Below are 15,956 nucleotides of genomic sequence, written 5' to 3' on the forward strand. Positions count from 1 at the left end.
GGGGGTAATGTTAAGCAGGAGTTAACAAGCTAACGTTAGCCAACTAACGTCGGCTGGCTGACTTGTTGGTTCCGCCGTACTTTTATGCTGCATCGGTTACAGAGAAGGCAACACCAACTCCAACTCCATGACAGTCATCCTCATTTACCGGCCACCTAAACCAAATCCCTCCTTCCTCTCTGATTTTACTGAACTCCTCACACTAGCCTCATCTCTCTCTCCACATCTGCTGCTACTCGGTGACTTAAACATCCACATGGACTCCTCCACCTGCAAGCTGTCATCATAATTCACCATTTTACTAGACAACTTCCCTCTTACCCAACATGTCACATTCCCCACCCATGAAAAAGGACACATGCTCGACCTGGTCTGCTCCACAAACCAACCGGTGCTCGACCTCCATCCATGCCTCGTTCCCCTCTCTGATCACAAACTTATACGGTTCGCCATCCCTTCTCCAACCTCTATCGATCCCCACCATCTCTCTGACCTGCTCTCCACCACTCTCCACCTGGACTCAACCCTCAGCTGTTGATCTCACAAACCACCCGAACTCCACCTTGTCTACCTCCTTCAATACTCTGGCCCCCCTCAAAACAAAAAATGTCACTTTTAACACCTCTTCACCCTGGTACACACCTGCACTCCGGAAAATGAAACAAACTGGCCGCCAACTTGAACATCTGACAATAAAATCAGCGATCACAGTTCACCATGAAGCCTATAAAGTCCACCTCACTGCCTACAAAGACACCCTCATTGCTGCCAAATCTGTCTACCACTCCACCATCCTCATCAACCCCTGCCAAAACCCCAGAACCCTCTTCTCCACAATGAACAACCTCATCAAGCCTCGGACCAACACCCTTCCTACCTCTACTCCGGATCACTGTAACTCATTCCTTCACTTTTTCGCTGACAAAATCAACATCATTTACCAATCTCTATCCCCTGTATCTGACCTCCCTGTATCTACTCCAGCACCTACCACGGCCCCTCTTCTCCCCATCCCTCCTGACCTCCCAACCCCTCCTCCACACTGCCTCCTCTCCCAGTTTGACTCAATCACCCCTCCTGAAATCTCTAAACTCATCAGTTCTTCCAAACCCACTACCTGCTCCCTTGACTCCCTCCCTACTCCACTCCTGAAGTCCTGCCTCCCCATCCTATGCCCCTACCTCACTAACCTCTTCAAATCCTCACTGTTCCTTGGAACTGTCCCCTCTGCCTTCAAAACTGCCGCTGTCACCCCAATCCTTAAAAAACCTGGTCTGGATCCCTCCTCCCTCAACAACTACCGCCCAATATCCAACCTCCCCATTCTGTCTAAAACCCTGGAATGGATAGTCGCCTAACAAATACAAACCCATCTTCATACCAATAACCAATTTGAACCTCTCCAATCAGGTTTTCGCCCCCTCCACAGCACAGAAACCGCTCTCCTCAAAGTCCTCAATTACATCCTCACCTCTGCTGACACCGGTTCCCTCAACATCCTTATCCTCCTTGACCTGAGTGCAGCCTTCGATACTGTGAGCCATAACATCCTGCTCACCAGACTCAAAGACCTCGGTATCGAAGGTACTGCACTCAGCTGGCTCCGCTCCTACGTTTCCAACAGATCCGACTTCATCTCTCTCCATAACCACACCTCTGCTACAGCCGCAGTCAATCAAGGTTTTCCCCAAGGCTCTGTACTCTGCTCCCTCCTCTTCATCATCTACATCCTCCCCCTTGGTGAGATACTCCGCCACTTCAACTTGGACTTCCACTGTTACGCCGATGACACCCAGATCTACCTCAGCACCAAATCCACCCACAATCCTCCCCTCTCCCACTCAACTCACATCAACTCCTGTCTGTCAACTAGTAAAACCTGGATGCAACACAACGTCCTCAAACTCAACAGCAATAAAACAGAATTCCTCATTATAGGCTCCAAATTCACACAATCACAAAATCAATAACCCCACTCTCACCATCAACGGCACCATTGTGTGGCAGCCTTGGCGTGATCTTTGATTCCACCCTCTCCCTTGAGCCCCACATCCGTCATGTCATTAAAACCTCCTTCTTTCACCTCCGCAACATCGCCAAAATCAGACCCTCTCTCACACCCCCCGCTGCTGAAAGACTCACTCACGCATTCATCTCCTCCCGACTGGACTACTTCAACTCACTTCTCCTTGGCATCAGTTCTACCAACATCAACCAACTCCAACTGGTCCAGAACGCAGCCGCCCGCCTCATCACCCGCTCCAAATCCTGGCACCACATCACTCCAGTCCTAAAAATAACTCCTGGTTTCCTATCTCCCACCGGATCACCTACAAAATCCTGGTCCTCACCTACAAAGCCCTCCACCATCTGGCCCCCTCATACCTCACTGACCTCTCCCCGTACCAACCCTCATGGTCCCTCAGCTCCACCTCAGCCGGTCTCCTCTGCATCCACAAGTCCAACCTCCACAGTTTTGGGGACAGAGTCTTCTCCAGGGCAGCTCCCAGGCTCTGGAACTCCCTCCCCCAAGAGATCCGCACCTGAGTCCCTCACCATCTTCCAGTCCCACCTCAAGACCCATCTCTTCACCTCTGCCTATCCATTTCCCCACGCCTCCTACCTTTTCATCTGTGCCTGAATCTTGTTTTGTTTGGTTGTGCATTGATTTTATTATCTACCTGCCCTGTAAAGTGACTTTGAGTTTGTGAAAAGCGCTATTTAAATTCAAAAATTCAATTTATTATTAGAATGAGCTGAACAGCGGGCTGGGTCTAACGTTAGCGGTCTGCTGACCCACTGCCGCTGGGTCTAACTGTCCCTCCTCACACCCTGCAACTCCGAGATCGTATCTCGAGCTGTGTCGGGCAGCTCTCCTCCCAGCGAGCTGTGACACAGTTTACAGCCCTACTGACGCATATTGTCACTATGACAACTAAGATCAATTGTCATTTTGTTGTATACCAATGAAATGACCACAGGAAAAAGGTCAATGGCCTTTCTATCCATTTTATTTCTCCATTTTATTTCAATCTCTTTATTGTTTTTTCCAAGTTAGCGACATTTGCATATACAAAGTGTTGTACAGATAAGTGATAACAAAAAGGAGCTTCACACCCATTTACTGGACCGTCCACACACCTGTCTTCAGGTCCCTGTATTGCCCTATCCATTTTATTTCTATGATCCAAATACAATAGACATTTTCTATAGGCTCAATCTGCCACTTAAAAAAAAAAATTCCAGTGCTGGTTCCATGTTATCAGAATTTTGGATGGTCATCATGGAAACATATTTGGTCATGTGGCAAGGGCTGGGAAGATTGGCAGAACAGTTAGCCAAGTGACAGTACTCTGATCCAATGGAAATAATAATTGTCAGATTGACAGCACAGTAGCCCAATGGATTGGGGGGGGCACCGGGGAGAATATGTATCTCCCATGCAGCCTGCTTGGCTTGCCTGTTTAATGTCCCATGCAGGTCCTAACTGTATATATCCCTGCAAGATCACATGTCCAGTTGTAATGCTTCCTGTTTTTCCTTTTACTTGCAAGTCTGTCAGTCCTATTGAGAGTACTTCACATGAGAATAAACTACGGCGTCGCTACTGTATTCCACTGGAGCTGTTCTGCAGGAGGAGCCTCTGGGAGCAGAACACACTGCTGCGTACATCACTGCATCTCCAGGCTGAAAGACAATGAGTGTTTAGTTCTTAACATTTGGACTCCGAAAGAGGAGACATAGACCACATTAAGTTGCCATTTAACAGTGACTGAGAAATACTGTATATACCACATTATAACCTTTTAAAGGCATACAACTGAAATTGTAACCAGAAACTGAGCTAGAAGAAATCATGCTGTTCTCATGAACCATTTGTAGGTATAGCTACGGAAAATAATTTCCTGTATATTGTATTTATTCCATGCATTTATTGCTGTATGCGCTACAGTAACTGCTGCTGTGTAAGACTGCCGTTCTCCGCGTAGAGGAGTTTGGGGTGGACGGTTCGGTCATAAAACAGAGCTTTCAAGCCGGGGAGCGGAGTTTGTGTCCTGGGATGAAACCAAGACTTTCCCCCAGTATACGTGTGTTTATGTTTAAACCCAAACCATGATCTTTTATCTAATCTTAACTAGTCGTTTTGGTGTCTAAACTGTTGTCACATCTAGTCTAGTATTGCCAGACCTGGCAATGCTAGACTAGATGTGACAACAGTCACAGCGCTGTGGAGGAGGGTCTGGCTAGTCCAAGCAGCATTCTGGGATGGGAGAAAAACATGCTCTGGTTTATTGGCATTTCTTTAAACCAATCACAATCGTCTTGGGCGGTGCTAAGCACCGGACGGAGCCACGGTGCCTCTGCAAAATAGTCTCAGGAAGGAACTTGTTTTGGTGGAACGTGTACGTTCAAAAGTTGTTTTAGTCGTGCAACAGAAAACTCAGATTGGACAGATAGTCTAGCTAACTGTCTGGATTTACCCTAGAGAGATCTGAGGAGCAGTTAACCATAGTCCTCATAAAGCCACCGGGCTTTAGAATGCCAACACAAAGAAAGCGGAAGATTAGGGACATCTGGCCGAAAAAGAGGGACATCCGGCAGAATTTCGGGCGGCACCGGATCAATCCCAGGAGTGGAACGTCGTTGATAAATACTAGTTGTCACACAACAGCCACCTTTTGTTGTCACCACAGGACAGTCACCTTTTGTCAGCTAAACTCAACTGCAACGGCCCCTGCAAGAACCGTACCCTGTATCCAACTATCAGTATCCTTTTCTCGGCTAAATTTAACTGTAAGACTGCTTAACTTAACAGTCGTGTGACCGGCCGGATGTCACTGTATTTTTTTGTACAATATCATACGTTTATGAGAATGCATTGAAAAAATGGATTACCTGATTGGCTTCAAGAGATCCATCCCTGGATCCGGATGCAGCTAAAACAAAAATGACTTCTGTCACTGCTACTGCAGAATATAACAGAACATATCTGCTTTTGCTTTAGATATACAGATATTTAATATAATACATAGTTGTTCATACGTGTGGGATCTTTCTTGTGGTTTTTGCAAAGTGTCCATACAAGCACAAGTGTCCCAATCCCAAGAACGGTGTTTGACAGCATCAGTGCAATAACAGTTGGACTCAGATCAACTGATTCGGTGAAGGCAACATCTCCTTTGAAACATATGAGAATTAACAGTATTCAATAATAGCCTCTGTAAATGGCTGCAAACATGAACACAAATCTTACTTTCTTAAATGAAAACATTCATAGGAGCAAGGTTTTCTTGGACTGAAACCTTCCATTTTCTTCAACTTCTAACCACAATATGTCTCGAACCTATTCACCGTAAACAAAAACTTGAAAACATGAAAACATTGGCTTTAGGGCAGCGTAGCAATTATGTTCTGCTGAGTACTGAGATTTTTAATTAATTTGATCTATAAAATATCAGGAAATGGTGACAAATGTTTAGTGTGTTTGCTTGGAAAAGGACAAACAATGAATCAATTATCAAAATAGTTGCTCATTATATTTCTGTCAATCGATTGAAGGAATAATCGTTCTTCATTTCAGATCTAGCTGGCTTTGGACTTAATTTTGGGTTTTACAGCATTGTTCAATATTGACCTAACATTTTCTCTGTGGTTATGATTCATAATATTTGCTAGGAATTGGACTAAAACGCTACATGTATAGTAGGGGTGTTGAAATGAATCATTGCATCGATGCATAGCAATGCGGACCTGGGCGATTCTCCATCGATGTAGTGACAGACAATAACCGATTGTTGCCTACTGATGATGCTTGTTGATTTTCCGGGTGCTTTTTTTGTTTTTGTCTGTTGTCTGCTTTGTTCAGACTCTGCTACATTCAAGAAGTGTATTTTTTAAGAGCAGATACAATAAAAAAGGGAGTTTATGCATATCTGTCTGCTTGAATTTGTTGATGAAAACCATGTGTAGCAATAAATAATAAAATTGAGGAGGTGAAGCAATTGTGATGCATCGCAATATCGAATTGGATCGAATCGTTGACAGGATTATTGTAATTGAAACCAAATTTGTCTTACTGTGAACAATAATCCTGGTCCCGTTTCCAAACAGCGTCTGTCCACATGAAGTCAGGACACAGTAGAAGGTTCCAGCATCATCAGAGCTGAGGTTCCTCAGGAGAAGCTCGTACACACAGCTAGTCTCTCCACTCTCAGTCCTCCGGCAGCTCTTATTTCCAGAGTAGTAGATCATTTGCGGAGCAGAGTGATGAGAGTTTTTCAGCCACGTGACACTAATGTGTTCTGCTGCACAGCGGCCAGTGTGAACAGAACAGCTGAGAGTCACAGAGTCTCCTGGCTGGACGGGTTCAGACTCCCGCTGCTGGACGCCAGAGTCACTGATCGGGTTCGCACCTTGGGGAAGAAATCAAAGAACCATTTAGCTCACATTCAGCCAGTGGTGGAAGACGTATTCAGATCCTTTACTTAAGTAAAAGTACTAATGTAAATGTTGCTGATGTAAAACTATGTGACATCAGGAAAATGTTATTAAGGTATTAAAAGTAAAAGTACTCAATGCAGAAAAATCCTCACATTTTAGAAACTTTACAGATAGAGTAGTTCTAGACCACACTATCATTTACAAAGACCCAACAATTCCCCACGAGTAAGCATTTTGTGCGACAGTGGCGAGGAAAAACTTTGTGTTTCAATTTGTAAAGTAAGTAAAGCTTTCAAATGAATGTAGTGGAAAAAGTAAAAAGTACATTATTTCCCTCTGAAATGTAGTGGAGTAGCAGTAGAAAGTGGCATGAAAAGGAAGGACTCAAGTAAAGTACAAGGACTTCAGTGAATGTACTGAGCTACATTCCACCACTGCATTCAGCTAAAATTATAAAAAAAAATTGAATCTTAAACTGTGGAGAATAAATACCTGTTATCATCAAAAAAGTTCCTTGTCCAAACTGAATGTCTCTTAAGTCCATCACTCCACAGTAGTATGTGCCAACGTCTTCCCACGTTGTCCTCGGGATAGTCAGAAAACTGCTGATGTGGTCCGATTGGACTTCATAACGGTGTGATTTCTCTTTAAATATTGTCAGATTATATAAAGTATCCGTGGAGGCCAGCAGCTGAAGTCTCCTCTCAGTGTTTAGTGTGTACCACATCCTGGTTCTTGCAGCGCTTTTAATGTTACATGTAAAAGTAACTGTGTGTCCTAGCTCTACTGCTTGGAAAGTATCCGGCTGAGAGACGTCAAGCCGTGCTTCACCTGAAAGATACAGAAAACAACAAGTCACTTTGATGTATGGAAATCCTCATTAAAAGGATTTAATTTAATTAAGTGGATTTTGAGTTACTTACACACAGACCAGAGCAGAGAAATATGTAGAAGGCACACGGTCATCTTCTCAGCTTGCATCCCCATCCTTCACACATCAGGTCTGACAAAGTACCAGCAGTGTCAACACTCTCACCACGCAGGAACATACGCTGCTGACTGTTGTCTGATTGGTTCAATAGATTCATCTACATTCACCTGATTGGCTGCTTGGGAAATCAAATAAGGTTGGTCACAAAGCAGCGGAAAAAGCTCCACTAGACATAAGATTCACGTCATCAACATAGTAGTAACCATTCATGGCTTTTTATTTTAGTGTCATCTTTAGCTGTGCTCAAGATCAAAATGTAATCTGTTTGTCTGTTTACTGTATCTATCTATCTATCTATCTATCTATCTATCTATCTATCTCCATTCATATCCATAAACGAGGAAAGGTAATCCATACAATTTAAGTGACAAAATTAGGAAATACAATAATATTAAATAAGAGAAAACAGTTGCTTTGCCCCAGTGCTGTTGCTGTAGTAAGTTCAGCTGCTTTTCTTCTCATATGTCCTGAAACAGGAAGGACAGAAGGTTAGTATACAACCACATCCTTTTCATACTACATCTATTAAAAAAAAAAAAAAGCACCTGTCCATCATCAGTCTACTTGAAAAGTCTGTCTCTGTGAGACATCTTTACAGATCTGGATAGACATGAGGATAATGACTGTAACAACTGTGGCAGCAGCATTAGGCTTCTGATTTTCTCCAGCAGTAATCATGACATACCAAGTTATATGTCTAATACCTGGATCAATTCGGGTATTAGACATTTTTACACACAGACCTGAGACCTGTGGTAGTGAAACAAGACTAGACTAGTAGACTATAATTTAGTCCCAGTCTGACTCAGGTCCTGGATCGAGTCTTCTTTAAAACTGATTGGACCTGTGTACCAAGGGCGAGTCCAGGATTTTTTTTTAAAATTGGGGTGGCACAGTGGGGACCAATAATCAGTCATATTTAAGGTGGGGGGGGCGGTGCCCCCCTTCTAGCTCCACCCCTGCTGTGCAGACATCTAGCTGGTCCCCCTGCTGCTTACAGTAATCGTGATGTTCCTTATTATTTTGTCATGGACTGGAGATACTTGTAAGTGTTACTGGTCTGGCCTGCAGTCCAAAGATGGAGAACGTAGATCAAATGTAGCAGATATTCTCTCTCTAGTTGGAGCCCTTTAGTAGCTGTATGGTTACCAAGCCACAGTTTGATTCAAGCCGGGGACCTTTGCTGCATGTCACATCCATCTCTGCCCTTGTTACCTGCCTATGTCTGCACTACTGTCAACTAAAGGCAATAAATAAACTACTGTCTTGTCTTGGGAAAGGTCCTTGTGACCGAAACGACCAAATAAACAATGCAGAGGTGACAAGTGTGTCATGAATTAACTTTTTTTGTGGAAATAAATAAATATATTTAAAAAAGACTGTTCAAACATGTCAGTAGCAGCTTCAAGCTGTAAGTGTCTGCACAACGTGCATTCAGACACAGTTTTGAGTGTGGGTCACCTACACTTTGGCAGTACGCAGAGCCATAAGACAATAAAAAGTAGAAGAAAATAGACTCAAAGTTTGAAATTACACTGTGGGTCACAGTTGGGTGTTGCTTAAATAAAATGTGACCCAGCACGTGGCTTGTGTAGATGGTTGTAGTAGAAAGGGGGGAAAGAAAAAGTACGAAATAGCCCTTTTTCAACCTTGACAGGAAATGAAGGTGGGGAAAGTGATTAATGAGACACACCCGTGAGCTGGGGGAAGCATGGAGGAGAACAGACAGAGGAATGAGAGTGGCAAAAGAATGAAATCACTAAAAGTTTAATCCAGTTTTGGATATTTTTGCTGAAAAAAAAGAAGAAGAAAAGGAAAAACAATGACATAGTTTATAAATGGAGTGGCAGATATTCCAAGAACCGGCTGGATTTATCAGACTTTTCCTGGGCAACAATGTGGTGCTGGAAGTGTGCTGATCCTTTAAAGCGGGTTTGGATGAAATCTCCAGATGGGATCGTGGACTTCCTTGATTCGGTTGGACCTACCCAAGTCAAGATAAGTCTCATCTCTTGCAACTTTCTTGGCTTCTCATATTCTACTGCCTCTTCTGTTAATGTGCATTAGCCCTCGTGTTCTACCCTCGGCCAAATTCCATCTGTGTTTACACTGCTCCTCAACCTGATGTTTTCCTTTTTGGACTGACCTAATCTGAACTGCGTTATTTTCTGAACATTTCCATCATGTTATATTATGTCAGGGCAGGAGACAACATGATCACATTATGGAGCAGGGCTTGTGTTCTAACTATTATAGAGTGTTTTCATATTGCATAAATTGTTTAAGTATGCGTCCTTGAAACGGAAAGCAAGGTGTGTGTGTGTGTGTGTGTGTGTGTGTGTGTGTGTGTGTGTGTGTGTGTGTGTGTGTGTGTGTGTGTGTGTGTGTGTGTGTGTGTGTGTGTGTGTGTGTGGGCAACGTGGTGTGGGAGAGTGTGTGGTCACGCTCATCCAATCTACTTCATACTTGGAGGGTATATTGCTGGGTACCCAAAGGAACTTGTTGTTTGGAATTTGGAGCAGTTTGGACAGCGTTGAATATTAATAAATATGAATGAAACTAAGTGATGGCACAAGAAGCTTGCAGCTTAAAGCTGAAGGGCTCTCAATCAGGCATGTCTTCCGTGGCGGGTCATATTTATTTGAATATACTCATATTTGACCAGTGTGTTTCTGACCGCTGGATATAGCCTACTAACCTCATTACTGAACTTTTCTTCACTTCCCTCAACGTGCTGCATTTAAATGTTTACTTACTAGAGGCATTATCAGCACAATGTACCTACATTTACTTAAAGGCTGTTCAAGGTGAAGCTTTCAAGTCTAATAGAATGCTAGATAGTTTTATAAATAACAATGCATCATATTTGAAAATGTAATATTTTCTGAGTAAAATCTGTAAATCAATGTAACCAGTAACATTTATCTGCCAGGTAAACTTACATAGTAGTAAAATGTTCTCTTCCAAAGTACAAGCACAAAGTAAGTCAGTAGTAGTACAGTGCATTGACTCAAATACTGTACTTAAGTACAAATGTTGAGGTACTTTACTCAACTTTTCTTTTCAAACCACTTTCTACTTCTACTGCGCTACATTTCAGAGAGAAATATTGTACTTTTGACTCCACTACATTAACCTGACAGCTTTAGTTACTAGTTACTTTACAAATTAGGATTTTGCACACAAAACACATGTAGTTTATAATATCTTATGAATTAAACTACCCAACAATATAACAGCCTACAAGTCCAGCTGAAATAATTAGCTGATTAAACACAGAACAGTTTGGATTGTTTCCAGTTTCTAAATTGGGAGGATTTTTCTGCATTGAGTACTTTAGGTACATTTTCCTGATGATACTCGCATACTTTTACTTAAGTAACATTTTCAATGCAGGACTTTTACTTGTATCAAAGTATTTTTTACAGTGTGGTATTAGTACTTTTTACATAAGTAAAGGATCTGAGTAGGTGAGTTGCATAATACGTTACTATGAGCCTTGTGTGAGTTATTTCCGGGGTACAGTGGCTCTGGAGAAAGCTGCAAGCAGCAATACAGGAGGCCAAGCAATCGGCCGGGGCACTGCACTAGTGGAGCAAACACACCTTAGTCTATACTGTAGGTGCGAATTGAGAAGTACTGATGTAAAGACATCCTGCCTGAAACCGCACAGGCACCTGACATCTCTCTTTACCGTTACCTGCAGAGAGCGCTTCTTACATCTCTGGGGTTTGTGGCAGCGTAATGCGAAAAAAACAACAACCTACAAAGAATGTTCTGTGGTAACTTTGGCCTTCTGTATGTACTGGACATGTGATGTCAAAGGTGCAGGGCTGGTTAGAATAATGGAAAGTCTCAGAGTAGCTAAGCCAAGCAGCACAGCAGAGGTGTGAGTGTAGTTCTTTCAAGTTGTGCAACAAGTGGTATGACAGTGGAAATCAGTGAATCTCTCCGGCGTCCAGAAGACAAGTGTTTTATTTTCATTTTTTCAGTGGAAGAGCTGAGCTTTTTCAAGGCAAGGCTTTATAATTATTTAATTTGCTGAAATCATAAGCTTTAAAGTTTCGGGAAAATTCAAATGACCCTTTTGTCAAATGTCTTGGTACACAGAAACAAAGTACAGACACGTGTCCAGCTCTACTGCTTTACACTGGAGTACACGCATTCAGTCATGGTGCTGTCCCTCTGTCTTCTTGATGTGTTGCCGCTGTGATCCCTTAAAGCAGCGTAATGAAGGTTGTCTGTCTTCGCGTAACTGGTGACAAAATATAAAATGGTTCATCACTATTATTAAAGATACAGCCCAAGAGGGATGTGTGAAACGACAGGTGTTCATGAATGGATAGAAAATGATACTTACCGCTATGTTGGGAGTAGAAGTCGCTGAAAATGTGACATTACATTCTGGTTGTGATACACAAAATGAAAGCCATGTTATTTAAATGAAATATGCACTCCAATACTTGCAGTCAGATTTAAAGAGTAACAGTTACCTGTACATTGGCAGCTTCTTTTGTTCACCTTGTACACTGAGAAAGCCAGCAAAACACTCAGGATGGTGGTGAATGCTAAAGCTGCACTCAATAAATAAACCCAGACAGGAGAGTCCACCTCATCTGTAGAGAGACGGACACCAGGAGATATTAGAGCTTTTAGATGTCTTCTCAAAGTTGACTATAGGATAGGTGTGCATTTTTTAAAATAGATAACCTTGGCTAGAAAGTTCCTTACCTTCTAAGTCCAGCTTGGTCCCGTGTCCAAACAGAATGTGTCCACATGAGGCAACCGCACAGTAGTAAGTCTCGTTAGAAAGATTCAGACTCTTCATCGGCAGGTTGTAGACACAGGTGTGTGTTTGTGTGTTGGGTTTCCTCTCACACTGATCAGTCCTGCCTCCATGGGTGTAAATGAGTCCTGGCTGAGATTCTTCAGAGTTCTTGAACCAGTAAACTCTGTGTTCTCCATCACAGGTCCCAGTGTCTACTGTACAGTTGAGAGTCACAGAGCCTCCTGGCTGGATGCTCTCAGATGAAGACTGATGGACCGTAGCTGGGACGTTTAAACCTGAACCTTTTACGCTGACTGTAGTACCCTCACAAAATTCAAAGTCATATATGTTGCTCCCAACGCAGTAGTAAGTCGCTGAGTCTGAAATTTGCAGATCTGAAACCTTCAAGTGACATTTATCCTTTACTTTGGCCAGTGAGAAGCGTGTACTGTTGTTGAATTCATCTTGAAAGGTTCCAATATCATTATGCCTATAGAACGTAGACATCAGCTTTGGTTTCTGTCCCAGAGTTTGCTTATACCAGTGATACATCACCGCCATTGCATCATTGTCACAGACGCATGGCAAAGTCACACTTTCCCCAACATTAGGTGAGTAAAAATGTAATGAAGATGGTTTGGAAGTTGTCATGTGAGCTGAGGAGAAAATGAGACAAAGCAAATACACAAGTTCATTTGAAATGTAATGCTGTTGTGATCTGTATTGCAGAATGCATGGAAACATATGGTTATAGTTTAAAGTAAACCACAGGCAATAGAAAAACAACTTACCCATATTCGCCACGAACAGACATGTGAAATACAAAGCAAAGTTCGAGGTGTCATCGTGCTTCAAATGCTGTGCGGAATGACTTGAACTCTGTACGTTCTCCACTCTTCACAGAGAAGGCGGTGTTTGATTGGCCAATTAGATTTGGAAACAGTGAACACAAGTTCATTGGGCCCCCCACATTGGCAATGGTGTTCTCATCCACAACAACAGTAATGACAACATGATGCTTGAACCTGACCTTGATCATTGAAACATAAATCACATACTGTGTATATACAATGAGGCCCATGTCTACTAGCATTTAAAGATATTGTGACTGATTTACTGCATGGGGGCAAAATACTAACTGTTGTAACTGCTTATCATTGCTTACTGGTAACTACTTGCCACATAAACATAGGCATACAGCATTGGAGGGAACAATTTTCAAGTTATTCAAGAACATTTACCCCATATTTCAAATGTTATTCCTCTGACATTCTGCTGTTTGATCCACAGGTAGTGGCTTTTTCCATGGTCCAAACCCAAAGTCAGTAATCACTGGTGTTGGAAGAGACCATTTAGCAACAAATGAAAGGCTTACCGGTCATTTACAACTAGAAATAGACGATGACTGTTCAATATTCTACATTGGAGTCTACTAAAAATGTACAGCATGCAGGGTTTGACACGTGGAAGTGTGTTCACATAGATAGGTACATACTAGTGATGCACGGGTCAGAGTTCTTTAACACCCGCTCTCACCCAACCCGTTATGAGATCCAATCCACACCGCCCAACCCGTCAGAAAAGGATCACTTTTGTGATTTGGCAACATATAGTTGAAAATGTAAAATCCGCAAAATAAATAAATCAAAACTGACAAAAAGAAAAATAACCCCAAAAGAAACAAGAAGAAATAAATGTATAAAATAATAAACTAAGCAATGTACATAAAGGTGCATAATGTTCATCCCAACTTGTTTGCAATGTCTTCCTTGGTGACTATGTAAGTAACCACACAGAGACATTGCTGGAATTGTACCGTTGACAGTTAAGGAAGTGAACCGCCACCGCCACACATATGTGTGTCTTTTTTTAGGTGTGAACTCCTGCAGGCAATGAATTAAGGAAAGCTTCACTCTCAGGGGAGTACAAGTTAACATAAGATGCTACTCTGCTATTTTACTTCCCATTGCATCATTGCAAGCGTGAACCACTCCCTCTTTTCTTTGTGTGATTATCTGCATTTAAGACACGAGTCTCACATTTCACACAGCTGAATTCTCGTTGGCTCTTGGCTTCTGTCTGAGCAGCTACAGCGCTGTGGCCCGCTGGCCACAGGCGCTACTTCTGTGTTCAAGTATAGGACTGAAGTTTCCACCAGCGGAAACCTGTTCTCACTAGTTCAAACATGATGCACCACAGGAGTCAGAACAACAGTCAAATGCAGAGAGCTGGCAACTTTAAAGGTTGCACCCTCCGCTTAAGGGTATAAATAGACCAGAGGGGATTTCTGAGCATGTTCTACCTGTGTCTTCGTAATCTGTGTATTACAGTTTGTTTGCTTTTCTTTTGGCACACACTCAATTCCTTTTGCAGCCTAGACTGCGCGTTTGACACCAAAGTGTCCAGCTGAACCTCTTTTTTTCTTCACATACAGTACTGTAGTTTGATTCTTTTGTGTTGTAAGCTCTGCTCTTTCTGTTTGATGTCTTTTGAGAAGCTTCCAGTGGGTGAATGAAAGGCTCTCTAACTCCAAGTAATGTTACGAGCAAAAGTGACTTTTGCAACTTCTCACTTACTTTATTCTGTTGCTAGCATAAATAGTAACTGTTTACTTTTGTCTTTCTTTAGACAAACTTCGCCCCTGGTGACGTCCTCACTTATTCAGTGAAGCACTAATATTTAAAAAAAGCTGTCACAGTCAGAATCAGATTTATTGGTATGACCTATGTGTGTACATACAAGGAATATGATTTTCGGCTGCTTTGAATGTACATAAAATAAGACCAAAGCTGGACAAAGGTTGCCTTACATACAACAATGGCATTTGTAAGACTGTTGTGCAATAGAGCAGAGTGCAAGGGGTGCTGGAATAATCGAACATGTTCCTTCCTGTCGTCTTTTGTCCACTTCTGTTTGCCATATCTATGCTACATTAAAGGGCCAGCTTGGCTTAAATTACAATCACATATTCTTTCCAGCCACCCCAACAGTATGCAAATGTAGTTTGGGTTTCATTCGTTTGGATCCTTTAAATTACACGGATCTAAGGATTCATGGTGCCACCGGGTCGATCCTACATGTGAAGGGGAAATATAATTTTTTGTGTTGCTAAAGCTTTGAAACATTAGTTTTGTTATTCCACAGATCTAGTTGTTAACAACTTTATTGGAACTTTACACCTGTACCGTTCTCTATGGAAAGTTTCATGAACGCGGTTGATGGTTGATTAAAAAGTCATTAAAGCCCAAATAATTTTCTTTTATTACAATACAGTACAGCTTTCATTCCATATTCCTGCCTGACAAATTTGGCTTCTTGCAATTGATTTAGTTATTTCTTCTCAGGGAAAGCATGCAGGAATGTACTTAATGTCTCCTGGTATGCAATCATGAAGATTTGTTTTGTACATTCAATGGTACATGCCGTTTTAAATCTTTTCATTTATGAATTTATTATCAACCATGGTAACATGAAAAGTTTACATCAAATAGCCAGTCTTTAACGAGGGAAAACAGCTACAGGAAAGCAACCCGATTTCGCCAAAACATGGTAGAATTGTAGAACAAAACACATAAAACAATAACGTAATGGGGCAATATTTATTGGAAATATTTGCTTCTCTGAATTGAAACTAAGCAGCGTCCAAGGCGATCCTGTATCATAAGTGCTGCAAATCCAGCATGGCAAATGCATTCGGGGCCAGCTATATAAAGCTGTAGAAAGAACATGAAGTGAGCACCAGCTGGGCTGCCATTC

At 42.2% G+C, this 15,956-nt stretch overlaps 2 protein-coding genes across 2 annotated transcripts; both read right to left on the reverse strand.

The window, feature by feature from the left end:
- Window positions 1-3,465: 3,465 nt before the first annotated feature.
- On the reverse strand, window positions 3,466-7,407 carry LOC120572365 (signal-regulatory protein beta-2-like). The gene is made up of 6 exons (XM_039821646.1): window positions 7,365-7,407; window positions 6,934-7,272; window positions 6,078-6,413; window positions 5,044-5,178; window positions 4,897-4,937; window positions 3,466-3,687 (listed from the first exon to the last, which is right to left on the reverse strand). Exons 1-6 carry the CDS (start codon window positions 7,405-7,407, stop codon window positions 3,565-3,567), a joined length of 1,017 nt encoding a protein of 338 aa, XP_039677580.1. The 3' UTR covers window positions 3,466-3,564.
- A 4,190-nt stretch (window positions 7,408-11,597) lies between these two features.
- LOC120573540 lies at window positions 11,598-13,065 on the reverse strand. The gene is made up of 5 exons (XM_039823330.1): window positions 12,992-13,065; window positions 12,164-12,856; window positions 11,926-12,048; window positions 11,793-11,836; window positions 11,598-11,687 (listed from the first exon to the last, which is right to left on the reverse strand). The coding sequence occupies exons 1-5, from the start codon at window positions 12,993-12,995 to the stop codon at window positions 11,598-11,600; spliced, it is 954 nt and encodes a 317-aa protein (XP_039679264.1). The 5' UTR covers window positions 12,996-13,065.
- Between the last annotated feature and the right edge of the window lie 2,891 nt (window positions 13,066-15,956).

This window comes from Perca fluviatilis, chromosome 14, assembly GCF_010015445.1.
Source record: "Perca fluviatilis chromosome 14, GENO_Pfluv_1.0, whole genome shotgun sequence".
In the NCBI taxonomy this organism is placed as follows: domain Eukaryota; kingdom Metazoa; phylum Chordata; class Actinopteri; order Perciformes; family Percidae; genus Perca; species Perca fluviatilis.